Genomic DNA, 26904 nt, shown 5'->3' with positions numbered 1-26904 from the left:
AGTTTTTATGTCAGAGAATCAGATTCAAACCCTGGCTTTAAAAAAAAAAAAAAAAAGGAGCAAGAAAAGCACAGGTTGACTGTTGACACTAAAAGATCAGGTACAAAGTCCGGTCCATCACATAGTTAGCATCAGTTTAGCTACTTAAGTAATTATTCTATCACTTTGGTAGACAATCACACAATAATATCACCATCTCTTCTCCATGTACTTTAGGTAAGAGAGAATTCTTGTCGTCATTGTTGTTCTAGTTTCCTAATCATGTTGGACTCTGCGACCCCGTGGACCACAGCCCACCAGGCTCCTCTGTCCATGTGATTTCCCAGGCAAGAATACTGAAGTGGGTTGCCACTTCCTTCTCCAGGGGATCTTCCTGATCCAGGGATCATATCTGCATCTCCTGCATTGGCAGGTGGATTCTGTGCCCCTGAGCCACCAGGGCAAATTAGTGAAGTATTAGTCGCTCAGTCATGTCCAACCCTTTGTGACCCCGTGGACTGTATAGCCTGCCAGGCTCCTCTGTCCACGGAGTTCTTCAGGCAAGAAAACTGGAGTGGGTTGTTATTCCTTTCTCTAGGGGATCTTTCCACCCCAGGGATAGAACCCAGGTCTCCTGCATTGCAGGCAGATTCTTTACGGTCTCAGCCACCAGGGAAGCCCTGGTGAGAGAAGTTGTGTATCAGTATTAAAGCATACTCTCAGGTACAAAGAAACAATGCCCTCTGAATCCTACTCACAATAGGTATAAATGACTTCCTGGTTATTTAATTGCCCCTATTTCCCCCAAAAGCAAAACACTGTAGGGCATACCTAAACAAGAAACACATACCTAGATTCTAATTCTGGTTCCACCGAAGTTTGATAAAGTTACCTTCACTTTGCAAGCCTCTGCTATTTTAATAAATAAGAGCTGCTGCTGCTGTTGCTAAGTCGCTTCAGTCGTGTCCAACTCTGTGCGACCCCATAGACGGCAGCCCACCAGGCTTCCCCGTCCCTGGGATTCTCCAGGCAAGAACACTGGAGTGGGTTGCCATTTCCTTCTCCAATGCATGAAAGTGAAAAGTGAAAGTGAAGTCGCTCAGTCGTTCCCGACTCTTAGTGACCCCATGGACTGCAGCCTACCAGGCTTCTCTGTCCATGGATTTTCCAGGCAAGAGTACTGGAGTGGGGTGCCATTGCTTTCTCTGAAATAAGAGTTAGACAAATAATTTCCAAAATTATCCCAATTCTACTACTCTGCTGGTTTCGAAACTGACACCATTGACCAGATGACAGACACAGTTCAATGATATCCTCTTCATTCTGTATACAGGGAGTCAAAGTCCCATTAAACAAATGACTGTTCCCTGAGTGGTCCAATGCTTCGCTAGCTTTTATATCAAAGGCCTTAGTTAACTCGACCTGTAATAACCATAGTCAGTTACTTCAGAAGAGAGTGGTATCATTTGCTTTAACCAGAACTGGCAATCTACAAATACTACATCTTTAAACAGCACAAACCATAACTAACTAACATGGCCTACAACAGATGTCAAATTACTATCTCATTTAGACTTTTTACATGGGGGTCTAAAATCCATCTTGAATTAATTTTTATAGAGTACAAGATATGGGTCATGGTTCATTGCTTTACATATGAATATCCAATTGTTCTACCACCATTTATTGAAAAGACTATCCTTTCTTCACTAAATTCTCTTTGTGCCTTTGTCAAAAATCCAATTGACCTTATTTGTGTGGGTTTATTTCTGTACACTCCACTCTGCTCTGTAAGTCCTTATTTTCTCCAACACCACAATATCTTGACTTTTGTAGTTTCCCAGTAGATCTGGAAATTAGGTAGACTATATCTTCCAAGTTTATATCCTTCTTTTTAAAAAATGGATATTCTAGTTCATTTGCCTTTTCAGATACAATCTTAGGATCACCAAGGGCTTCTCTTCTGGCTCAGCTGAAAAGAATCTGCCTGTAATGCGGGAGACCTGGGTTTGATCCCTGGGTTGGAAAAATCCCCTGGAGAAGGGAAAGGCAACCCACTCCAGTATTCAGCCTGGAAAATTCCATGGCTCACATAGAGTCGGACACGACTGAGAGACTTTCACTAGGATCACCAATTTCTATTAAAAACTTCTACTAGAATTTTGTTAGAATTGCTCTAAAACTATACATCATTTGGGGGCAGAATGACATAGTAATATTGAATCACTGATATACCAACTGATAAACATGGTTTATCTCTACATTTATTTAGGTTTTCTTTGATTTATTTTATCATTGCTTTATAGTTTGTAACTACAGACTTTGCACATATTTTGTAAAATTTACACCCAAGTTTTTCAAATATTTTGGTAAAATTTCAATTTCTATTTAGCTCAAGCATACCAAAATATGACTTTTATGTACTAACTCTATCCTACAACCTTATTAAGTTCACCAGTACTAGTAGCTTTTTTCTGTAGATTCTTCAACACAGGTTGTCTATGAATAGACAATCTTATTCTTGCTTCTTTTAAAAAAATTTTAACTGAAGTTTTCATTATGAAAGTATTGCTGGCTTCATCAAGAGTTGAGAAGCCCCCTCTGCACGTTCTGGAAAAGTCTTAAACATTTTTTCTTTTTAAGTGCACTTTAGCAGACTGTATTTTTCAAAGAATCTGTCATTTCACCTAGGTGGTGAAATTTATGGACAGAGTTATTAGCAGTATTATCTTACTTTCCTTTTGTCTGAGGAGTCTTACACAATTTCCCCTTCCATTTATCACATTTGCCAATTGGTGTCCTTTTTTTTCCTCGTCTGTCTGGTTAGAGGTTTATTAATTTCATCGTTTTTTTCAACAAAAAATTGGGGATGGATGAAATGGGTGAAGGTGGTCAGAAGGTACAAACTTTCGGTTGCAGGGTAAGTAAGATCCAGAGATATAATGTATAGCATGGTGACTACAGTAACAACACTGTAGTGTATGTCTGAAGGCTAAGAGAAATCTTCAGTTCAGTTCAGTTCAGTTCAGTCGCTCAGTCGCGTCTGACTCTTTGCGACCCCATGAATCGCAGCACGCCAGGCCTCCCTGTCCATCACCAACTCCTGGAGTTCACCCAGACCCACGTCCATCAAGTCAGTGATGCCATCCAGCCATCTCATCCTCTATCGTCCCCTTCTCCTCCTGCCCCCAATCCCTCCCAGCATCAGAGTCTTTTCCAATGAGTCATCTCTTCGCATGAGGTGGCCAAAGTACTGGAGTTTCAGCTTTAGCATCATTCCTTCCAAAGAAATCCCAGGGCTGATCTCCTTCAGAATGGACTGGTTGGATCTCCTTGCAGTCCAAGGGACTCTCAAGAGTCTTCTCCAACACCACAGTTCAAAAGCATCAATTCTTCGGCGCTCAGCCTTCTTCACAGTCCAACTCTCATATCCATACATGACCACAGGAAAAACCATAGCCTTGACTAGATGGACCTTTGTTGGCAAAGTAACGTCTCTGTTTTTGAATATGCTATCTAGGTTGGTCATAACTTTCCTTCCAAGGAGTAAGCGTCTTTTAATTTCATGGCTGCAGTCACCATCTGCAGTGATTTTGGAGCCCAGAAGAATAAAGTCTGCCACTGTTTCCACTGTTTCCCCATCTATTTCCCATGAAGTGATGGGACCGGATGCCATGACTTCGCTTTCTGAATGTTGAGCTTTAAGCCAACTTTTTCACTCTCCTCTTTCACTTTCATCAAGAGGCTTTTGAGTTCCTCTTCACTTTCTGCCATAAGGGTGGTGTCATCTGCATATCTGAGGTTATTGAGATTTCTCCCGGCAATCTTGATTCCAGCTTGTGTTTCTTCCAGTCCAGCGTTTCTCATGATGTACTCTGCATATAAGTTAAATAAACAGGGTGACAATATACAGCCTTGACAGACTCCTTTTCCTATCTGGAACCAGTCTGTTGTTCCATGTCCAGTTCTAACTGTTGTTTCCTGACCTGCATAGAGGTTTCTCAAGAGGCAGGTCAGGTGGTCTGGTATTCCCATCTCTTGAAGAATTTTCCACAGCTTATTGTGATCCACACTGTCAAAGGCTTTGGCATAGTCAATAAAGCAGAAATAGATGCTTTTCTGGAACTCTCTTGCTTTTTCCATGATCCAGCGGATGTTGGCAATTTGATCTCTGGTTCCTCTGCCTTTTCTAAAACCAGCTTGAACATCAGGAAGTTCACGGTTTACGTATTGCTGAAGCCTGGCTTAGAGAATTTCGAGCATTATTATACTAGCATGTGAGATGAATGCAATTGTGTAGTAGTTTGAGCATTCTTTGGCATTGCCTTTCTTTGGGATTGAAATGAAAACTGACCTTTTCCAGTCCTGTGGCCACTGCTGAGTTTTCCAAATTTGCTGCAACATTGAGTGCAGCACTTTCACAGCATCATCTTTCAGGATTTGGAATAGCTCAACTGGAATTCCATCACCTCCACTAGCTTTGTTTGTAGTGATGCTTTCTAAGGCCCACTTGACTTCACATTTCAGGATGTCTGGCTCTAGGTCAGTGATCACATCATCGTGATTATCTGGGTCGTGAAGATCTTTTTTGTACAGTTCTTCTGTGTATTCTTGCCACCTCTTCTTAATATCTTCTGCTTCTGTTAGGTCCATACCATTTCTGTCCTTTATCGAGCCCATCTTTGCATGAAATGTCCCCTTGGTATCTCTAATGTTTTTGAAGAGATCCCTAGTCTTTCCCATTCTGTTGTTTTCCTCTACTTCTTTGCATTGATCATTGAGAAGGCTTTCTTATCTCTTCTTGCTATTCTTTGGAACTCTGCATTCAGATGCTTATATCTTTCCTTTTCTCCTTTGCTTTTCAATTCTCTTCTTTTCACAGCTATTTGTAAGGCCTCCCCAGACAGCCATTTTGCTTTTTTGCATTTCTTTTCCATGGAGATGGTCTTGATCCCTGTCTCCTGTACAATGTCACAAACCTCATTCCATAGTTCATCAGGCACTCTATCTATCGGATCTAGGCCCTTAAATCTATTTTTCACTTCCACTGTATAATCATAAGGGATTTGATTTAGGTCATACCTGAATGGTCTAGTGGTTTTCCCTACTTTCTTCAATTTAAGTCTGAATTTGGCAATAAGGAGTTCATGATCTGAGCCACAGTCAGCTCCTGGTCTTGTTTTTGTTGACTGTATAGAGCTTCTCCATCTTTGGCTGCAAAGAATATAATCAATCTGATTTCGGTGTTGACCATCTGGTGATGTCCTTGTACAGAGTCTTGTGTTGTTGGAAAAGGGTGTTTGCTATGACCAGTGCATTTTCTTGGCAAAACTCTGTTAGTCTTTGCCCTGCTTCATTCCGTATTCCAAGTTCTTATCACAAGGGGAAAAAAAGTGTAACTATGTAATGACGGATGTTAACCAAACTTACTGTAGTGGTCACTTTGCAATATATACATATACCAAATCATCATATTGTATACCAAAAACTAATACAGTGTTTTTGTCATGTCTCAATAAAAAAACACCTGCTATTGGTTTCACTGATGTCATCTATTGATTTTCTGTTCCCATTTTTATTGATAGCTAGTCTTTATTATTTCCTTCCTTTTGTTTGCTCTGGTTAAATTTGCTCCTTTTTCTAATTTCTTAAAGAAAAGCTTAGCTCACTGATTGAAGACCTCTTTCTTTCTAGTATAAGCATTTAATGATACAAATTTTCCTCTAAGCTCTGCTTAAATCTGGATCCTACAAATTTTGATATGTTATATTTTTATTTTTACTCAGTTTCAGGTATTCTCTAATTTATGCTATTTATCACTTCATTTATATTCAAACTCATCTGATAAGCCTTGAACTGTAGGAAAGAGTCTAGGCACAAACATTCACCTTCTGCTTGTTCTTTCAAATGACTTGGGAGAAACTGAGTTTCTAAAAATATATGCAAGGATAGACAACTACCTTAATACCATCCAACTATTTTTTTCCACACCTCCCCACTATCAGCCTTTATCCTAACATAAATGCAGCATCCAACCATAGCAGTAGGATGATCTGAATTAGAATAATGAACATAAATGTTTCCTTTGGCTAGAATCATGCTGATGTTTCAAAGCCTACATGAGAAGTTTTTATATCTTAAAAGCAGAAAAGAATATACTGGGAAAAAAGTTTCTAATTAGAGGACTTCTTAGGAGAAGATGTAAAAAACCGTAACATTCATAACAGATACTCCTTAAAAGTAGAATAAAATGTTTTTGAGAAATACCAAACTTTCAAATTATACCTCCTGACTCATGGTTTACAATCATAAGGATGAAAGACAGGTTCAATATAAAAATAATAATTTAACAAAACAAAGCTTCTATAATTGATGTTCTTATTACTTGGTTATTATGTCAAGCAAAAACTATGAGAAAAAGACACTGAAAAAAGGAAGGGCAATTTAAGAAAGAAATTTTCTTGACTGTATTTACATTTCACAAATTTACCGATTTTACTATCTAGGAGTCTGAGATGTGAAATAGCTAATATATAATTTGCTTGAGTAAAAACTATTTTAGATACATGTCTAATAATAAATGCATATGAAAACATTAACTTGAACATGCAAAAATTCAACAAGGTAAAATAGAAGGTAAATCCCTGGAATTAGGGGAGAACAGTCTAGAAGTGAGAAAGATGAAAAATCAAATGAAAATAACAAACTAAAACTCTTATTCCTGTAACAATTTTCTTTGTTGATTAATGCTCTTTTATGTTACTTTTCCTACAATTAATAAACATTTCTACATATACACTGAATTTAATCCCAAATGTTGGGCCTCATAGCCTTACACTCAGAATGGTACTTGGTAAGAACAACCATGTTCCTGATATTCATTAGTAAAAACTGTTTTATTAGACTCAACCCCAAAGACAAAAATAAACAATAGGTAAACAAAAGCTATAAAAGACCAGACAAAACACCTAAGCCAGGACCACTATTATGAATGATGATGATTCCAGGCTTGCAGAATGATCCTAATAACTTACCAATAACTCCAAGACTGGTTAGCCGAAGATACTCAAAGGGTCGTGTTTTGCTGACAGTGTGCAAAAAGGGGTACAAAAAAAGTGGGATGTGTGCTGCAAGAAATGCCGACCTGAAAGAAGAGAAGAATTGCATTCTGAGCTTAGAGCTAATTTCTAAGGATTCTGAACATTCAAATTTCCAGGTAGTTAATTTTGTAAGGCCTTTAACATTGCTTGACCGAGAAATCTCTAGGGAAGACCATTACTGGTCTTTAGTTTAGCCCAGTGGTTCTCAGCTGGGGTAATTTTGACCCCCTGGGTCATGTGGCAGTATCTGGAGATATTTTTAGTCGTCACAGCTGAAGTGACTGACATCCACTGGGCAGAGGCTGGGATGCTGCTAAAAAATTTTACAGTGCACAGGACAGTCCCGTTTTCCCCCTCCTCCTACCACAAAGACAATCCAGCCCAAAATGTCAACAGTGTCAAGGCTGAAAAACCCTAGCCTAGGCCAATGGTTAAAAGAACACCAAATTTCCCCTGAAACCAGTACCAAGTACTTAAAAACTGATAACATACCCAATTGCAAATTTTAAAAATAGGTCATAAAATGTACTTAAGTGCACAAGAGATTCTCCTATATGTCTCCTCTCACCTCATTTGAGTGAATAACAATAATATTCACAGGTACAAGCTGACAAAACCTTAGAAACCAAGACAACAAAATAAAGCAGCCACTATCAAGGTTTTATCTGTTACACTTAAATACACTTCTTTGTTAGAGCTCTCAGATAAACCAAGTATCCTAGAAACACTTATATCTGCAGCTGGACTGCAAGGAGATCCAACCAGTCCATTCTGAAGGAGATCAGCCCTGGGATTTCTTTGGAGGGAATGATGCTGAAGCTGAAACTCCAGTACTTTGGCCACCTCATGCGAAGAGTTGATTCACTGGAAAAGACTCTGATGCTGGGAGGGATTGGGGGCAGGAGGAGAAGGGGACGACAGAGGATGAGATGGCTGGATGGCATCACTGACTCGATGGACATGAGTCTGAGTGAACTCCGGGAGTTGGTGATGGACAGGGAGGCCTGGCGTGCTGCGATTCACAGGGTTGCGAAGAGTCGGACACGACTGAGCGACTGAACTGAACTGAGTATGTTCAGCAACTAATATGGAATCAGTCTATTACTTTATATAATTTATAACTGTTACAGCTTACAGGAGAGTCAATACTCCAAAATTTTAACCAAATACTCTTGTATTTTTCTTAAGTACTTAAAAGTAATTTTCTTAGCAAAGTTTCTAATGTTCCAAAAGGTCAGTGCTAATCCAGCACTCAGATTTTATAAGGAAAACCTGACAAAGAAAGGAAAAGCTTTAATAAGATGACTATTAAGCACCTTAAGACCATAAAAGCCACAGAGCAGATTTCTAAACAGAATCTCCCCTTTCTTAATTTGTCATATATAGCAGCAAGGCAAAAATTTCTCAACTTGTGTATCAATTCTCATTTATGACAGAGGTTGACTAGAATCCTGTGTTCAAAAAGGTTCTGAAGCCAAATCTGGCTTACTATGTGAGAAAAAGTGCTGAGTACAGACACTGAATTCCTACTAAGTACCACGCACTGTGCCTCATGCATGGCATAGTGATGCCTACCATGGATTCAGGAGCAAGTAGTAGCTGTGTACTTGACTTCCTGAGAGGTGATCACCACTCCTTTAAAGTTACTTACTAACAACAGGCAAAAAGTAAATGAGACAATGGAATATTATTCAGCCTTAAAAAGGAAGGAAATTCTGACATATTCAACAGTACTGATGAACCTTGAGGACATTATGTTAAGTGAAATAAACCAGTCACAAAAAGGCAAATACTATATGACTCCATTTATAATGAGGTATTCAGAATAGTCAAAATCATAGAAAGGAGGACAGTGGTTGCCAGGAGCTAGGGGACAGGGGGATGGGAAGTTATTGTTTAATGGGTATAGAGTTTCAGTTTTACAGGATGAAGAGAACTACAGAAATGGATGCTGGGACAGTGGCACATTATTAACGTATTTAAAACTACTGAACTGAACACTTAAAATCGGGACTTCCCTAGTGGTCCAGTGGTTAAGAATCTGCCTTGCAATGCAGGGGATGTGGGTTTGATTCCTGGTTGGGGAAGTAAGATACCACATGCTGCAGGACAATTGGGCTCATGTACCACAACCATTGAGCTTATATGCCACAACTAGAGAGAAGCCTGCAAGCCACAATGAAAATCTTGCATGTTGCAACTAAACCCAACACAGCCAAAAATAGATGAATAAATAAAAATAAAATGGTTCAAATGATATATTTTATGTTATTTATATTTTACCACAATTTAAAAAATCAATTGTAAAAGAACATGTTACTATGGTTGATTCATGTTGATGTTAGGCAGAAACCAACACAATACTGTAAAGCAGTTATCCTTCAAGTAAAAAAAAAAAAAACACATAACATGTTAAACAATACCATATTGCCACTACACCAAAATTTGGTGAAATTAGAAACCAGAAATTCTTCAGGAAAAAAAAAAGTAGGAATCCTAAAGAACCATACCAAAACAGGTGCACCCTCCTGCAAGCCCCTCCTCTCATCATTCAGAAGTTTTAGGACCACATTCAATACAAACCTCTACCCACACATCCATCCAAAGTATTTACCTGGTTTCTGGGTGTGACGCCACACACTGCAGTAATGCTAGAGCATTGCAAACTCTGTTAGACTGGTGTGCTGTCAAGGTGGGTGGGTTGATAGATGGATAAATATTTACAATTTCCTAAAAAATGGAAATCAACACCATATGAGCACGGAATAACTTTAATTCCCATGGTATGAAAGCCAACAATTTTAATTCTGTATACCCAATAAGAACAGAACCATCAAAGAGGGGGCAGAAATAAACAATATTCCTTTCATCACAAATATACCTGACTGAGACTATTTGAAACATATTATCCCTAGGAAGACTTCTAAGGAGGCAACTGTGGTTACCCATACTTTTCCCTATATTCTGTATCATCTGTGGAGGCTTTCACTTGAGGGACTCCCCTTCCCCCATCTTTGTCAACACCCTATTTAGGTTGTAGTGATGAGACAGTTGGCCAGAAAATGTCAGTAAATCAACCACTTTAACTCATAAAGTTTCTGTTTGGTCATGCAGCAAGTGCAAAAAGGGGGAGATAAGAAAGTGCGTATATGTGTGGGGATATGTACAAACAGCAGAGAACATACGTATTCTCTGTCAAAAGGTGATGATTTGCTGAACACAATTCCATTTATCTTAACTGTAAAATTTTTACACATAAGAAAGACTAGTTTCCTGGGTATATGCAGTATACATAGAATATGAATTTACTCAACAGATTTTAAAAATTAATCTAATTATTAGGAATGTGGACAATATTTTAGAAGATGATCACATCTTGGTTCTTAGGACTACATCATATCAATTTATTCCCCGGAAATGACTGTTCTAGTCAGAATCAAATATTAGTTATTTATTCTTTAATGTACAAGAATACCCACCTTTACTCCTATGGCTGTTATATCTTTACTCTAGCATTTTCTTTACCCAGAATATACCTTTCAGTTCTTATACCTCTCTCCCCACCACCATCCTCAGTCCACCTGGTCATACAGTATTATTTTACAGTACTCCTAAAGCTGTGTTTCTCAAAGTGCAGTTCTTACATCACCTACATAAAAATCATCTGGGAGCAGGAGCTGCTTGTTAAAAATACAGATTTTTCATTTTAGACTAAATAAATCAAATCTCCTGGGTAGAATCCAAGAATTTCATTTTAATGAGTATCTTAGATTTTTCTAAAACAAGATTCTTACAAATGTTAACGCTTTAAAAAAAAAAACTTACCAAAGTTTTCAAAATCATTTGTACAAAGGCAGAGAGATACATTTGCGATAATTAGGAATGAAATGCAACTCATGGATATATACACCCACCTGTAAAAGTGCTGCAATAGTACCAAATGAATGCCACAGCATGGGTGCAAGGTCAGGAACAGATTCTCGCTTCTTACTTAATTCCAGCAAAGCATTTTCCCTCGTCTCAGGACTGGATAGCTCGTTGATCCACTGATAGATCTTTTCTCTATCCACCTGAGCCAGTGCAGTAGGCACAGGCTTCAAGTGAAAATAAGAAAAGTAAAAGTAAACATGTGAGTTTCATTAGCATCAAACCAAGTCTAACTCTGCTGTATCCTTTAGAGGGAATATATTTTTTGTAAATAACAGGGCATCTTTTCTAGAAACATATATTTGATGTAAACTAATTCAATAAAACACACACTCCTTAATAATACCATATTTAGACATTTACCCTACAGGTATACTTGGGTTGTACTGAAGACGTATCAGAATGTTTACTGTTGTACTATTTTAAAAGCAGAAAACTTGAAATCTATAAACATCTATCAAAAAAGAACTGGTTAAATATGTATGGGTACATCTTTATTTGGAATACTACATAGCCCTTTAAAAAAGTTATCTCTATACTGTGCTGATACTAAATAAGAAGCAAAAAAAACAGAGTGTAAAATAGCTTACATGCTTCCATTAACACACACATGTATTCTTATATATTTACATACAACATTTCTAGAAGGACACATAAAAAACTGCTAACAGTAGTTACCTTTAAGGTTAGAATCTATATGGGAGACTTATTTTTATTGTACACAATAAAATCTTATTTTTCTTATTGTACACAATAAAATCTTTTACATACAGTTTAAATTTTTTTAACCATGTGACTATCATGGTGTTTGAAAAAAAAAGTCACCCCCCTACTGCTCTTCATTCCCCAGTAACTCCAGCATCCCCCTCCATTAAGGAGAAAACTTACATAATTTGGAAAAGCTCCCTCCTCTAATGATTCTTATACAGACTCTACCTCCATCCCTTGGAGATTTACTCACTTCTTACTCATGTATAAACTATATAAAGAATCTTTCATTACTGTGCTATAAAGAATCTCAATATTCCAATAAAAATTTGAGCACTTCTATAATTCTTCACATTTTCAAACAGGCTTGGTTAAGTTCCTTAATTATTCTTACCTGGAAAGTAAGATGAAAGACTAGAAAAATGATTACCATTGCTACTTTAGGCTCTGAAGTCCTAACAAATTCATAGCTATTTCTATCCCTAGCCCAATATTGTTTCACTTCATTCCCCGCACCCCGCAACCATGAGGATTAACAGAGTAGGTAGATAGAAAAGAGATCTACACTTGTAGATTAGACTACGAATGCTCAGAGGAATCAACTTGCTCAGTTCACCCAAGTACAAAGTTGCATATTCTCATCTTTCTTGAACCATATTACACAGCTTCTTACAGTATTTATTTGTTCCCATAACACCTTAGTGTGATAGAATAATGATAGACCCATCCCACATGATATAAAGATGAGGAACAAAAAGCACAACTGTCTTCGCTGAAAAACAGAATGAAGTCTAAGGTGGACTTTGAGGAGTACTCACATTTACTCTACTCAAGCTGAACAATCACCTTCTACAATTAGAAGCTCGATTAGAAGCTTTCAGCTTAATGTTTATCATTTCTCTTGTGTGCTAGAGTGAACCACAAAGTGTTCTGCTAAATGGCCTATATACCGTGCAACTTAAGTCCTCCTTAAGTGTCTCAGAGTAATCTGCTAAAAGCTGTTTTGTAATTCCCATCAGTGATGCTCAAGAAAACATGAGGTTCCTAAATGATATAGAATAGGGTAGTTTTCTGATCCCCATTCCCAATAGCAATAACAGTATGTTCCATGCATCTGCCTTTTCTATGCTGCCACAGACAGGCCTTCAACTTTAAAAATTATTTTTGGAAATGTAATTCCACCAGAAGATAGGGTATATTTATTTAGAGTATTACATCACCTTAAAAGCTCAGTGAAAACAAGGGCTAAAATTGTAGCTTTGGGTTTCCTGCCCAGAATCCCTTGGACGACCTACAATCCTAAAGAGGGCCCCACGACAACGTTCTAGCAATATAGCATCTATCCTGATTAGTCATTACTCACTCTTAGAGGCCTGCCATCCAGATACTACCATCAGTAAGCTCCACCATCTTCTCCAGAGTCAACCTATGACTTGTATCCAGCACTCCTATACCCTATCCCATCCCGGGGAACTCTAGGTGAACACCACCAGGCTGCAATGGTAGGTACCAGCTAGCATATAATGGATTTGGGACTGTAGGCCTGGTCTCCACATATTCCCATTTCTAGAGCTGGTTTGACTCCAACAGAGAAGACTGTGCCCCTGGAGTGATATTGGCACTCTAAAGGGCCAATGTCTGGTGCTCCCTACGGCCATGACCACTGGCTGCCAGTAATACTCCACCTTTTGAAACTACTCGTGGAAATTTTAGCCTCTATGAGACTCTGGTTCTAAGAGAGCTAGGGAGGTCAGTCAGTTCAGTTGCTCAGTCATGTCCAACTCTTTGTGACCCCATGGACTGCAGCACACCAGGCTTCCCTGGACATCACCAATTCCCAGGGCTTGCTCAAACTCATGTCCACTGAGTCGGTGATGTCATCCAACCATCTCATCCTCTGTCATCCCCTTCTCCTCCTGCATTCAATTTCTCCCAGCATCAGAGTCTTTCCAATGAGTCAGTTCTTCGCATCAGGTGGCCAAAGTATTAGAGTTTCAGCTTCAGCAACAGTCCTTCCAATGAATATTCAGGATTGATTTCCTTTAGGATGGACGGGTTGGATCTCCTTGCAGTCCAAGGGACTCTCAAGAGTCCCCTCCAACACCACAGTTCAAAAGCATCAATTCTTCAGTGCTCAGCTTTCTTCACAGGCCAGCTCTCACATCCATACATAACTACTGGAAAAACCATAGATTTGACTAGATGGACCTTTGTTGGCAAAGTTATGTCTCTGCTTTATAATATGCTCTCTAGGTTGGTCATAGCTTTTCTTCCGAGGAGCAAGTGTCTTAATTTCATGGCTGCAGTCACCATCTGCAGTGATTTTGGAGCTCCCCCCGAAATAAAGTCTGTCACTGTTTCCATTGTTTCCCCATCTATTTGCCATGAAGTGATGGGACTGGATGCCATGAACTTCGTTTTCTGAATGTTGAGTTTTAAGCCAGCTTTTTCACTCTCTTTTGTCACTATCATCAAGAGGCTCTTTAAGTTCCTCTTCACTTTCTACCATAAGGGTGGGGTCATATGCATATCTGAGATTATTGATATTTCTCCCAGCAATCTTCATTCCAGCTTGTGCTTCATCCAGCCCGGCGTTTTGCATGATGTACTCTGCACATAAGTTAGATAAGCAGGGTGACAATATGCAGTCTTGACGTACTCCTTTCCCAATTTGGAATCAGTCTGTTGTTCCATGTCTGGTTCTAACTGTTGCTTCTTGGCCTGCATATAGATTTCTCAGGAGGCAGGTCAGGTGGTCTGGTAGTCCCATCTCTTGAAGAATTTTCCAGTTTGTTGTAATCCACACAGTCAAAGGCTTTGGCGTAATCAATAAAGCAGTAGATGTTTTTCTGGAACTCTACTGCTTTATCTATGATCCAGCAGATGTTGGCAATTTGATCTCTGGTTCCTCTGTCTTTTCTAAATCCAGCTTGAACATCTGGAAGCTCACACACGGTTCACATACTGTTGAAGCCTGGCTTGGAGAATTTTGAGTATTACTTTGCTAGAATGTGAGATGAGTACAATTGTGGGGTAGTTTGAACATTCTTTGTAATTGCCCTTTTTCGGGACTGGAATATGAAAACTGACCTTTTCCAGTCCTGTGGCCACTGCTGAGTTTTCCAAATTTGCTGGCATATTGAGTGCAGCACTTTGACAGCATCATCATTTAGGATTTGAAATAGCTCAACTGGAATTCTGTCACGTCCACTAGCTTTGTTCGTAGTGATGCTTTCCAAGGCCCACCTGACTTTGCATTCCAGGATGTCTGGCTCTAGGTGAGTGATCACACCACTGTGGTTATCTGGATCATGAAGATCTTTTTTTAATAGTTCTTCTGTGTATTCTTACCACCTCTTAATATCCCTGCTTCTGTTAGGTCCATACCATTTCTGTCCTTTATTGTGCCCAACTTTCCATGAAATGTTCCCTTGGTATCTCTACTTTTCTTGAAGAAATCTCTAGTCTTTCTCATTCTATTGTTTTCCTTTATTTCTTTGCACTGATCACCAAGGAAGGCTTTCTTATCTCTCCTTGCTATTCTTTGGAACTCTGCATTCAGATGCTTATATCTTTCCTTTTCTCCTTTTCCTTGTACTTCTCTTCTTGCCTCAGCTATTTATAAGGTCTCCTCAGACAACCATTTTGCCTTTTTCCATTTCTTTTTCTTGAGGGTGGTCTTGATCACTGCCTCCTGTACAGTGTTACGAACCTCTGTCCATAGTTCTTCAGGCACTCTATCAGATCTAATCCCTTGAATCTATTTCTCACTTCCACTGTATAATCATAAGGGATTTGATTTAGGTCATACCTGAATGGTCTAGTGGTTTTCCCTACTTTCTTCAATTTAAGCCTGAATTTTGCAATAAGGAATTCATGATCTATGCCACAGTCAGCTCCAGGTCTTGTTTTTGCTGACTGTATAGAGCTTCTTCGTCTTTGGCTGCAATCTGATTTCGTTATTGACCATGTGTAGAGTCTTCTCTTGTGTTGTTGGAAGAGGGTGTTTGCTATGACCAGTGCGTTCTCTTGGTCAAACTGTTAGCCTTGGCCCTGCTTCATTCTGTACTCCAAGGTCAAATCTGCCCGTTACTCCAGGTGTCTCTTGCTTTCCTACTTTTGCATTCCAGTGCCCTATGACGAAAAGGACATCTTTTTTGGGGGTTAGTTCTAGAAGGACTTGGGAGGTCAGGTGGGTAGTAATGTGGCCCTCAGGTACAAGCTTAGAGAGGAGTTCTGCACCCACTCTAACAAGGAGAAGGAGGCAGTGAGGGCAGTTTGGTACCAGAAAGTAGCTGAGGTAGGGACTTTCCTTTTCATCACCCCTGGTGAATTCTGCCCCAGATTTAATAGCAGAAGTTAGTTTAAACCCACTGAATACCTATTTGTTATGGGATGAATACAGTTATTTTTTAAAAGTAGGAGTTCACATACATAGCGCTTACTCTATTAGGCACTTTCTTAAATAAATGTTTATTATCACAGTCATTTTTTTAGATGAAGAAACTGAGAAGTTACTTAAAGGTTAAGTGGCAAAGCTCAGGATTTGAATTCAGGTGGTCGGGCAGCAAAGTCCATACTCTTAACTGCTTTGCGAATGCTGCTTCTTACTTCCTTAAAGATCAGGTCTAATCTAAAGACAACTCTCCAAAAACACTATTTCCTGTGACCCTGTGACAATAGAAACAGGGAATACATAAAAACCGCAAACAAAAATGAAAATACTACTGTTGTTAGTTCAGCAGAATCTGATAAACAACCAGCACCCAATATCATTGATCCCAATATCAAAATTGAGAAATTTTCTTCTTAATGAGATCTGAGGTACTTAATAACCATCATTGTAATGGGAAGGGTCAATTAAATAGTTTGACATAATTCCCTATATCAAATCAAGGCTCAGATGGGCATAATTTAGCTAGTGCTAGCCACCAACACCCACCCACACACTTCCCTACTTCTACCAATATATCAACAAATAATTTTGTAACAAACAAGGAAATTTAGGTTTTTGGAGAATAAAAATATTACAACCCTTTTTTTTTTTGACCCTGAGGCTTGCAGGATCTTTAGTTCTCTGACCAGGGATTGAATCTAGGACCTGGAAGTGAAACTGCTGGTTTCCAATCACTGGACTGCCAGGGCATTCCCTACTTTTTACATTTTGAACTATGCACTGATTTCCATATTAATTTATATTACTGGACAATTGATAAAATACTTTGTACATCATCCCTGAATAAAACCCCAAGGCACAACTCTAGCATCTCACTAGATCTTTAATTTTATTTATTTTTGGCTGCACTGGGTCTTTGTTGCTTTGAAGGGCTTCCCCTAGTTATAGTGAGTAGGGGCTACTCTTTGTTGCAGTGGGCAGGCTTCTCTTTGCAGTGGCTTCTCTTGCTATGGAGCTCTAGGTGTGTGGGCTTCAGTAGCTGTAGTATGCGGGCTTGGTAGCTGTGGCTCACAGGCTCAGTCCCTTCACAGCATGTGGAATCCTTCAGGACCAGGGATCAAACCAGTTTCCCTTGCACTGGCAGGCAGATTCCCATCCACTGTGCCACCAGGGAAGTCCTCACTTGATCTTGATGGCCATATTAACTAAAAGCCCGATGCATCTGCCTCTTCTTCTGAAGTCCAAAGACTATTTAGGTACACCTTTCACAAAAATACTAGAATCTGAAAATTGATGACTTCCTAAAAGGGAATGGGATGTAAAAGAGAAGGTAGGGTAGATGAGGAAAGAGAGGGTAACTGTATTGTACTTTTATTTATTTTTTTAATTAATTTATGTACTTAGCCTGTGCCGGGTCTATGTTGGCTGCTCGTGAGCTTTCTCTATTTATAGGGCGGGGGCTTCTCATTGCTGTGGCTTCTGTTTCAGAACACAATGTCTAGGGCACTTGGGTTTCAGTAGTTTCAGCGTGTGGGCTCAGGACTTGTGGTACCTGGGCTCTAGGGCACAGGCTCAACAGTTGTGGCACACTAGCTGTGGGCCTAGCTGCTCCTTGGCATGTGAGATACTCCTGGATCAGTTATCAAACCTGGGTCTCCTGCATTGGCAGGCGGATTCTTTACCAGTGAACCATGAGGAAAGCCCTGAATTGTACTTTTTAAAACATGGTTTCACTGAATGATCACCATCATGGTATCACCCTCATTTTACAGCTGATGGAACTATGAGTAAACAGTGGGCAGATTTCTGCCCTCTTCCAGTTCTCTATTTAAAGATCACCTCTAAAGATTCTTAGTTCAGTTGCTACAATTCTAATTTATAATTTACTAATATACCTCTGAGGCTGTGGCTGATACAAACTCAATCTACTTGCACATACCATCCAGTGACAAAGAAGCAAATTCATCTAATTTACCTTTTGGAAACTGAGGCTTCCCTGGTGGCTCAGATGGTAAAGAATCTGCCTGCAATGCAGGAGACCCAGGTTCGATCCCTGGGTTGGGAAGATTCCCTGGAGAAGGGAATGGTTACCCACTCCAGTATTCTTGCCTGGAGAATTCCATGGATATGGGAGCCTGGCAGGCTACAGTCCATGGGAACACAAAGAGTTGGACATCACTGAGCGACTTTCATCTTTTGGAAACTACCTAACTTAAACACACTAACAGCAGAACACTACCACATGAGCAGAGGTTAGCAATTTCTGAATCAAATGAAATTTCTAGATCATTTCCTCAGAAAAATAAACAACTGTAAACTGTCTTGCATGTAATTTACATTTACCCTAAAATTTACAAATAATTCCAGGGAATTCATAGAGTCTACCTGTAATCCATTAATAGACCTAAGATTAAGAAACTGTTTATCAGGTTTAAGAATAGGAAAGACCCTGGGACTTCCCTGGTGGTCCAGTAGTTAGAGGACTCCGCACTTCCACTACAGGGGGCCCAGGTTCAATTGTTGGTTGGATTGAGCCTTGTGTGTGGCCAAAAAAATTAAAAAAAAAAAAAAAAATCAGAAAGACCTCAATTAGCAAGTAACAACACAAGTACCTAACTGGAATGCACACTAGATTGGGAGCTAGAAGTGGTTTCAAAACGGTTTTGCCATTTCTACAATTGTGCAACCTAGAATAAATCATTTACTTTTCTGAGCCTCAATATTCACTGGTTAGATGAGAGAACTATATTAAATAATTAAGTTTTAGTTGCTTCTAAAATCTCAGAACTTTCTTTCTTTAGTTAAAAGTGAGAGACTAAATGGCTACCAAACAATTTTATTGAGCCATAATTTGCATACAATAAAACTTTTACATGTACTCATTTAAGTATACATGTCAATGAATTTTGAGATATCTATATACCGGAGTGACCACCACTACAATCAAGATACATTACTGGGCACTCCATTATCCCCCCAAATTCTCTATACTTCTTTCAGTTAACCCCACATTCAACCCTCCATAGACTAGGTTTGACTTTTCTAGGAACTTTTAATAGGAGGCAATATTTACTGAACATACTAAGTGCCAGTCCCTGTTGCTGCTGCTGCTAAGTCGCTTCAGTCGTGTCCGACTCTGTGCGACCCCATAGACGGCAGCCCACCAGGCTCCCCCGTCCCTGGGATTCTCCAGGCAAGAACACTGGAGTGGGTTGCCATTTCCTTCTCCAATGCATGAAAGTGAAAAGTGAAAGTGAAGTCGCTCAGTCATGTCTGACTCTTCGTGACCCCATGGACTGCAGCCTACCAGGCTCCTCCATCCATGGGATTTTCCAGGCAAGAGTACTGGAGTGGGGTGCCATTGTGAATACAAAATAGAATTTTGTATTCTAGACTGTATTCTGACTGAAATAGAGATTATTTTCCAAAGTCTGGAGAAGGCTCAACACATGGCTTTCAGTGTCTTATATAATGATGATACAATAAGAAAACTCACTTTCTTAACAGCGCCGAAGGGAAATATCAAATTAGCTTAATATTTTTATCTTCATAAAAGAAGGGCCAGAACGTTCTTCAAAATAACTTTTTAAAAATGGAAGTGATGGGACTTCCCTGGTGGTCCAGTGGCTAAGACTCTGAGCTCCCAGTGCAGGGGGCCCAGGTTCGATCCCTGGTCAGGGAGCTAGATCCCACATGCTACAACTAAGACCCAGAGCAGCCAAATAAATAAATAAATTAAAAAAAAAAATACTTATTAAAAAAAATAAATAAAATAAAAATGGAAGTGAATAAACAAAGAAAATTTGGTCAACTTGCTTAAAACTTCAACCGGAGACAAAGAAGGAGATAGTGTCTAAATTAGATACTTCAGAGTGCATAATGTTCTTTTTACTTGCCAAAGAGGAGGGTATCTGGGAGTCCAGCACTGCTTCAACAGAGATATGAAATAACTGATGCAGCTGCTAGTTACATAGTGAGGGAAAAACAAGGGTTTAAGGATGTTAGAACTGCCACTGGAAAATTTTAAAAAAGCATATACAGTGCATCTCCTAAAGGCTTACCTTTGGCTGTTTTAGATCACTAGCATAACATTCGTTACAGAAAATCCATGGTATATGTGAAAATTTGTGGTTCTATTAAGCTGAAGAAAACTTCAAGGTCCATAGTAAGTAATTTGCTACTTTGCTGATGCAAGAATTAGAGTCCGAAGGCTGAATTCTGGGAGTAAGTCATTTAATCAGTGAATGAACCCAGTCCACCACTTAGCACTTTCTTATTCTTATTTAATACAATCCTGTGTGGTACTTCTGTTTTTGTTAGATTTGAGAATGTAACTATATTCTGTGATGGCAATAATGAAGACGTTAGGACGAAGTATTCTGTACAGAATGAAAAGAGTCCGATCTACTTGAAATTATTGGCATAATAATACTAAAAAGAGTCAAAATTTAAGATATCCCAAATGATCTCAATTCCTCCAGTGAATAACATACCTGCATTCATATATGATCACATTCTCCTTTGATACTACTGTCTCCCTAGATGAAGTCATTATTTATTTGCAATTTAAAAAAGAAATAAAGGTATACACAAATACAAATTATCATCATTAGACAAAAAGTAAGCATCTTCTCAAGCAGTTTAGATTATTGCAGGCACTGATGCATGTCTTATTGACACAATTTTTAGTGAGGAATATACACCATCAGAGGATGAGATGGCTGGATGGCATCACCGACTCAATGGACATGAGTTTGAGTAAGCTCAGGAGTTGATGATGGACAGTGAGACCTGGTGTGCGGCAGTCCATGGGGTCGCAGAGTCAGACATGACTGAGCGACTGAACTGAACTGATACACCATCAGTGTCCCTTTACCCAGATGAGAACAATACAGTCAGTTTAGCCTAAAGGAAGGCACTAAGGATTGGGAAAGGGGTGGCTCAACCTTTTTTTGCTTCAGTCTCTTCATTAACCAAATATTCCAGCGAATAAATGGTACAAATGAACTTAGAGCTTTTGTGTAGTCCAAACAGAAAAATGGGTGAAAAAAACACCAAAAGTTCAATTTCCTAATAAAGGTAATTCACTGTAAATCTAATTGAAGAAACATGCATTGAATATTTTAAGTAATGAACCAGAGCTCTAATGGCTGTTTCAAAGATGTATTAGGGAGCAACTGCAAAGAAAAGTTGAATAGGTAGAGACATTCTGAGACATAGACAAGCCAACCTTAGAATTCTTTGTTTAAACTGTCCCCTCCAACCAGCAGCAACCTCATTTTCTGACTGGCTTCTTCTCATGTTAGTCACTAGGTCCTGTCCAACTCTTTGTAATCCCTCTGTTCATGGAATTATCCAGGCAAGAATACTGGAACGGGTAACCATTTCCTTCTACAAGGGGTCTGACCCAGGGATCAAACCCAGGTCTCCTGCACTGCAGGCAGATTCTTTACTGTCATATTACATGTAGAATGTGGAAGAAACAAAAAAGCTGGAGAAACTGCAGTCACCTAGTTAAAGAGATTATATAAAAAGTACCTCACCCCGTGAAGTTTCAAACATTTTAGAAAGAAGGTGCCAGGAGGCAGAGATGCCACTAACCCTGGAAATGACAAAGCTGTCTGTAACCTAGCCACACCCAACTCACTTTTAAACTTTAAATTTAACTTTTGTCCTCTATTGAGGATTTATGTCATTTTACCTGGTAATGCAACTTCAGTATATTATTCTCTCTAAGCCACTTCGCCTTGATGCAACTGAAAAAAGTTGGATGAGCATTCAGAAGAGTATGCTCAAATCACATGATACTGTCTGCCCATCACGGCTATTTGCTCTCAGTGGTCACCGCCTTCATCAATACCCTGGCATTCAGCAAAAATATTTGAGCTCTTACTTGGTGCCAGGAACTGTCCTGGCACTGAAGTAATCATGTAAACACGATCTATCTACATGATCCCTGTCCCTGACCTCAAAAGGGGGACAAATAAGAAACAAGTAAATGAATCAAAACTTGGGAAAAGCTTAAGCAGAAAAGATGGAACGGCGGCCAGTTGTAGCTGGAGCCTGCAAAGCAATGTGATACAAGACGAGACTGAAAACAGGGGTAAGGAACATTAATGCTCAGGGAGGGCCTTGTAGGCAATGCAAAGTGTTTGGGTTTTACCTCAACAAAACGGGAAACCGCAGGATTACTTTAGCTAGGTTGTGTGCGTGTTTGTCGCTCAGTCGTGTCCGCCACTGTGCGACCCCACGGACTGTAGCCTGCCCAGGCTCCTCCGTCCATGGGATTTTCCAGGCAAGAATACTGGAGTGGGTTGTCATCTCCTTCTCCAGGGGATCTTCCCGACCCAGGGATCGAACCCAGGTCTCCCGCATTGCAGGCAGACTCTACCCTCTGAGCCACAGTGGATGGTTATTAGGAGTTTACACTGTTTTTCTTGGTCAAAAATCACGCTGGTAAAACGAGACGTATGAAAAAAGGTTTTAAACGCAGAGAACCGTAAGTCAGACATCCTAACTAGTCAGTTGTTTAGGTTTCGGATTTTGTATCTTTGTAAAGCAAGTGGTTTGAGCTAGAAGCCATTTCCTCCCCGCCGCGATGTGGCTAGGCAGGGAGGGTCAGATGCACCTCGGAAGTCCCCTCGCCCCCGCCAACGCCAAGCACGCAAACGGCGGCCTAAAACTGTTGGTAGAGCAATGAATCAATGAATGGCCCCTCTGGGCCGCAAGGGAGGCGGTCCAGCGGCGCGACCAGGCCCCGGGGCCGGAAAAGTACGCGCTACACGGAGCCAGAGGCCGCGAGAGCCGGCCGGCGGGGAGAGTGGGGGCCGGCTCTGTCACAGCCAAGCTCAGCGAGGAGCGGGGCCGGGTGCTCGCAGGTTGAGGGCTGAAGGACTCTCAGCCTGCCACAGGGAGTTAGGACAGAAGGCCGAAACGCGGGGCTGAGAAGAGGTTTGGGGCCCAGGCCGGGGGCCCAGTCACTTACCGCAGCCGTCGCCAGACTGTGCATGTTGGGAGCGGACGCCGCTCTCCTCCCACTGCCGGACGCGCCAAGCCGCGTCCCAGCTTCAGCACCTCAGCCGCCGAAGATGATGACACGCCGCAGCCGCCATCCGCCTCCGGCTCGCTCCGCCCCCTCCGCAGCCCTCTGACCTTTCACCTCTGACCCCGCCCACACAACCTCTTCCCGCCCCCCCCAGCTTCTGGAGTTAACAATCCTCGGGTCTGTTTTGTCCCATAAGTTTCAGGACCAGAAGGACACCCGCCTCCTGCTAGTCTCCCCCATCCCCGGCTTGGAGCAGGTATCTCCAGAGAGGGGCGTGAACTCTGACCTTCCTCCGGAGGCCAGTGAAGGGCGGGAAAAACCAGGCAGTCCGGGAGGACAACTAGTGCGCATGCCCAACTCGACTCTGTAGGAGGGAAATGGTAGGAAAGCGAAAAAGTGCGTGAAGTAGAAAGTGCGCGTGCGTACTATGATCAGGGCAGGGGCGGGGCTACCTCGGCGTGATTTCGCCCGGTACTGGGGCGGGGAGAGGGCGTAGAGGGGGCGGAGTTTCCAGGCTTGCGCGCACGCGCTTCTCCTGGTCGCGTCGGGTGTGCGTGCGTGCGTGCGTGTTTGCGTGTGGTCACAGTTCCCGCCATCAGCCGCTCTCCCTAACTGGGGGAGTGAGCGGCCCCTCTCCGTACCCGGTATCCGTTCCTTCGTGACCCCCAGCTCCTCCCCCTCCACGCGGACTCCGTGCTTCCGGCAGGCCTGTCCAAAGCTCCGACTCGCAGGTACAGGTAAGGCGGGCCCGGCGAGCGTCTCAACGGAGCCGTTTTACCCTGCCCACCCCCCCCTCACTTCTCGCCCCGTGCGGTCCGCCCACTCGGCGTTCACTCTTCTGGAGTTCACCGGCTGCGGTTCAGCCCGCCCCCATTCCCTCGACGCCGTCTGTCGCCGCACAGGTACTCCACTTGGGTGTTCCCCCAGGCTTTTCCTCTCCTTTGACCGGGTCTTTACTGTCACTCGCTCCCCCCGTGACCCGAACCTGGCCCCTCTTTGCTGGGGGCTGTCGTTGTCCGTCATTCGCACCTTAGCGAGGCCTGCTATCTCTTCAGGTGACTTCCGTTGCCGCTTGTCTATCGGGCCTTGGGATATGATACTGTTTCACTTTCTTGGCTATTCTTCACCTCTCTCCTAGTCATCTTTCACTCTAAGGCATGGATTATATAGTTTTTTCGTGCCTTTGGTTGTTCCCCATCTCTAGCCATCAAATCAGGTTGTCACGTTTACCTATTTTAGGTCATGATCTGTGAGAGGAAATAATAATTGATGACAAAATCCTCTGTCTAGAAAGTTGGTCTGTGGGTGGTTTTGTAATCCTTTCAAAATTTAGGCTCTGTGTAAATGCCTCTTGGGGGTGGCAGTGTCTGACATGCCTCTAACTGGAAGAGCTGTCTGAACAGAGGATGTCAAGTAGGCAATTGGATTATACTGGGGTTGGAGCTTAGTTGTAAGCTGGGTGCATAGATAAATATGTGTGTGTGTGTGTGTATATATATATATATATACATATATATATATAGACATCATCTGCCATGTTGATAGTAATTGAAGCCATGGATGTGGATGAAATTGCTTGAGGAGAGTGCATTGCTAAAAAGGAAAGGGACCTAGGACGGAGCGCTGAGAGATTCTTGGTGTTTAGTACCTGATAGAGGAGTACAAGTTTTGCAGAAAAGGTGAAAGAAGTTGTCAATAATATTGAATTCTGTTGAAAGATAAATGAGGACTGAAAAGCCTGTTGACATCAAAGTAATCGATGATCATAGTGAGAGATGTTTGATGGAATAAAATGGATATCTGGGTGCAGTCTTGTTCTCCTTTTACTGTTCCCTTCCACCCTAAGCTTTAGATTCTACCTGTATGTTGATGGTGAAGGACAGGGAAGCCCGGTGTGCTGCAGTCCATGGAATCGCAAAGAGCTGGACACAGACTTAGTGACTTAACAACAATAGATGACTTGAGAAGTTTTATTTCCAGTGTGTTTCCTCTGTTTTCAGCTCAAAGTCTAAATAGCTAACTGCTGGACATCTTAATTTGATTTTTTTTTCCTTAGGAGTTTCAAAAGAACAAACCTGAAACCAGTCTCCTCTCCATACCTAAATGTGTTATCTTCCAGTATCCCATTTTATTAAGTGGTATTTCCATTTACGTAGTCTAGAACCTTGAAAACCATTCTTGACTTCTCGTCATCCCATGTATCTGTACCCTCTTCAGATTCTATTTATTGTATTTCCATTATGTGTCTTGGATCTATTTCTGTACATTTTCATTATCACTTTTGTAATTCAAGCCACAACACTTTTTCACCTGGACTTAATGTTCCTTATATTCTCATTTGTAAAATGGGAATGATCACCTTGTTGGACTGCTAAAAGGATTAAATGAAATAACCATGGTAAGCACATTACATAAAATAAATAGCCAGTGAGTATTAACTATTATTGTAATTGTTGTTATAAGCTGAATCACTTCAATACTGTCCTGTCTGGTTCTAATTTCTTTCATTCTTGCTTCTGTCACTGTCCTTCCCAAACCCAAACAAAACACATCACTTTTCCATTTAGCAGTAACATGTCATTTGTCTGCTTAAAAACCTTCAGTGGATTTCCCATGACTAAATATTTATTACATTAGGGTAAAATTCAAAATGTTTACTACGGTGTGTAAGATTCCGCATAACCTGATTCTTTCCCACTTCATCTCGCTCACTAAACTCCAACCACAATGCTTTTCATTTGCTTAGTTACACCAAGTTATTTCCCACCACAGAACCTTTGCATGTGTGGTTATGGACTGTTCCAGAATGACTATCTCTCAATTTTCATCTGAAGTGGTACTTCCAACCTGTATCCCCCTGCTGCTGCTAAGTCGATTCAGTCATGTCCAACTCTGTGCGACCCCATAGACGGCAGCCCACCAGGCTCTCCCGTCCCTGGGATTCTCCAGGCAAGAACACTGGAGTGGGTTGCCATTTCCTTCTCCAGTGCATGAAAGTGAAAAGTGAAAGTGAAGTTGCTCAGTCGTGTCGGACTCTTCGAGACCCCATGGACTGCAGCCTACCAGGCTCCTCCATCCATGGGATTTTCCAGGCAAGAGTACTGGAGTGGGGTGCCATTGCCTTCTCTGTGTATCCCCCTACCCAATCCTAAATTAGGTACCCTGTGATAATTTCTCACGATGCCCTGAACTTTATACCATATTCAGTACTTTTAATTATATATTTACTTGTGTGATTATTTAAAGTCTATCTTCTAGAATATGGTTTAGAAATTATTTCATTTCTATTTCTCAAGAATTTGTTGAAATGAATAAGTAAATTGGAGCTTGCTAGAAGAACCATCATGTCTTTGGGAAACACCAGCTTACTGATATTTTTGTCATCTGATGACAAGCACCTTTTTTCACTCCACAGACAAAAGATGCAAAAAGACAAAGTTTACCTCTTTGGGCAATATTACCTGTTCCTAGATCATAGAATCATTCAGGTTTTAGATTCTTTGAATTGAAGAAAAATTTCATTAAGGTCAGCTTCTCTCTTTATTTTCAGCTACCACACAATTTTCTCTCTTTGTGCATTAGTTTTATGGCTCATTTTAGGAAAGAAAGCCCTTAGAAATCAAAGCAGTGATTTACATATTTTAACAACAGGTTAAACTGCGAGACCAGTAAAGAAGTTTCCAAAAATACATAAAGGAAAATTTCATGTTTAAGTAAGTGGCTGGTGGTGGTTATGGAAGAGAATACCA

At 40.8% G+C, this 26904-nt stretch overlaps 2 protein-coding genes across 7 annotated transcripts in view; one reads left to right on the top strand and one right to left on the bottom strand.

Annotated features, from left to right (window-relative positions):
* Positions 1-23259, bottom strand: part of CNOT9 (CCR4-NOT transcription complex subunit 9) — a 32902-nt gene extending 9643 nt beyond the window's left edge. The window contains exons 1-4 of one of the 2 annotated variants that reach the window (XM_027513436.1): positions 23096-23259; positions 10994-11173; positions 9694-9809; positions 7014-7123 (exon numbers count right to left, since the gene is read on the bottom strand). In XM_027513436.1, coding sequence (XP_027369237.1) covers positions 7014-7123; positions 9694-9809; positions 10994-11173; positions 23096-23119 — 430 coding nt within the window. In that variant the 5' untranslated portion in view covers positions 23120-23259. Of the gene's footprint in view, positions 1-7013; positions 7124-9693; positions 9810-10993; positions 11174-22273; positions 22474-23095 lie in introns of those variants that run through there. The other variant, XM_027513445.1, reaches the window with a different exon arrangement.
* Positions 23260-23672: 413 nt separating this feature from the next.
* Positions 23673-26904, top strand: part of USP37 (ubiquitin specific peptidase 37) — an 85321-nt gene continuing 82089 nt past the window's right edge. For 2 of the 5 annotated variants that reach the window (XM_027513396.1, XM_027513411.1), the window contains exon 1: positions 23697-23892. The gene's annotated coding sequence lies outside the window, so the exon portion shown is untranslated. Of the gene's footprint in view, positions 23893-23940; positions 24058-26904 lie in introns of those variants that run through there. The other 3 variants (XM_027513402.1, XM_027567453.1, XM_027567462.1) reach the window with 3 other exon arrangements.

The sequence above is a fragment of the Bos indicus x Bos taurus genome, chromosome 2 (genome assembly GCF_003369695.1).
Source record: "Bos indicus x Bos taurus breed Angus x Brahman F1 hybrid chromosome 2, Bos_hybrid_MaternalHap_v2.0, whole genome shotgun sequence".
Classification (NCBI taxonomy): Eukaryota; Metazoa; Chordata; class Mammalia; order Artiodactyla; family Bovidae; genus Bos; species Bos indicus x Bos taurus.
This window is presented reverse-complemented; position numbering and strand designations above follow the sequence as displayed.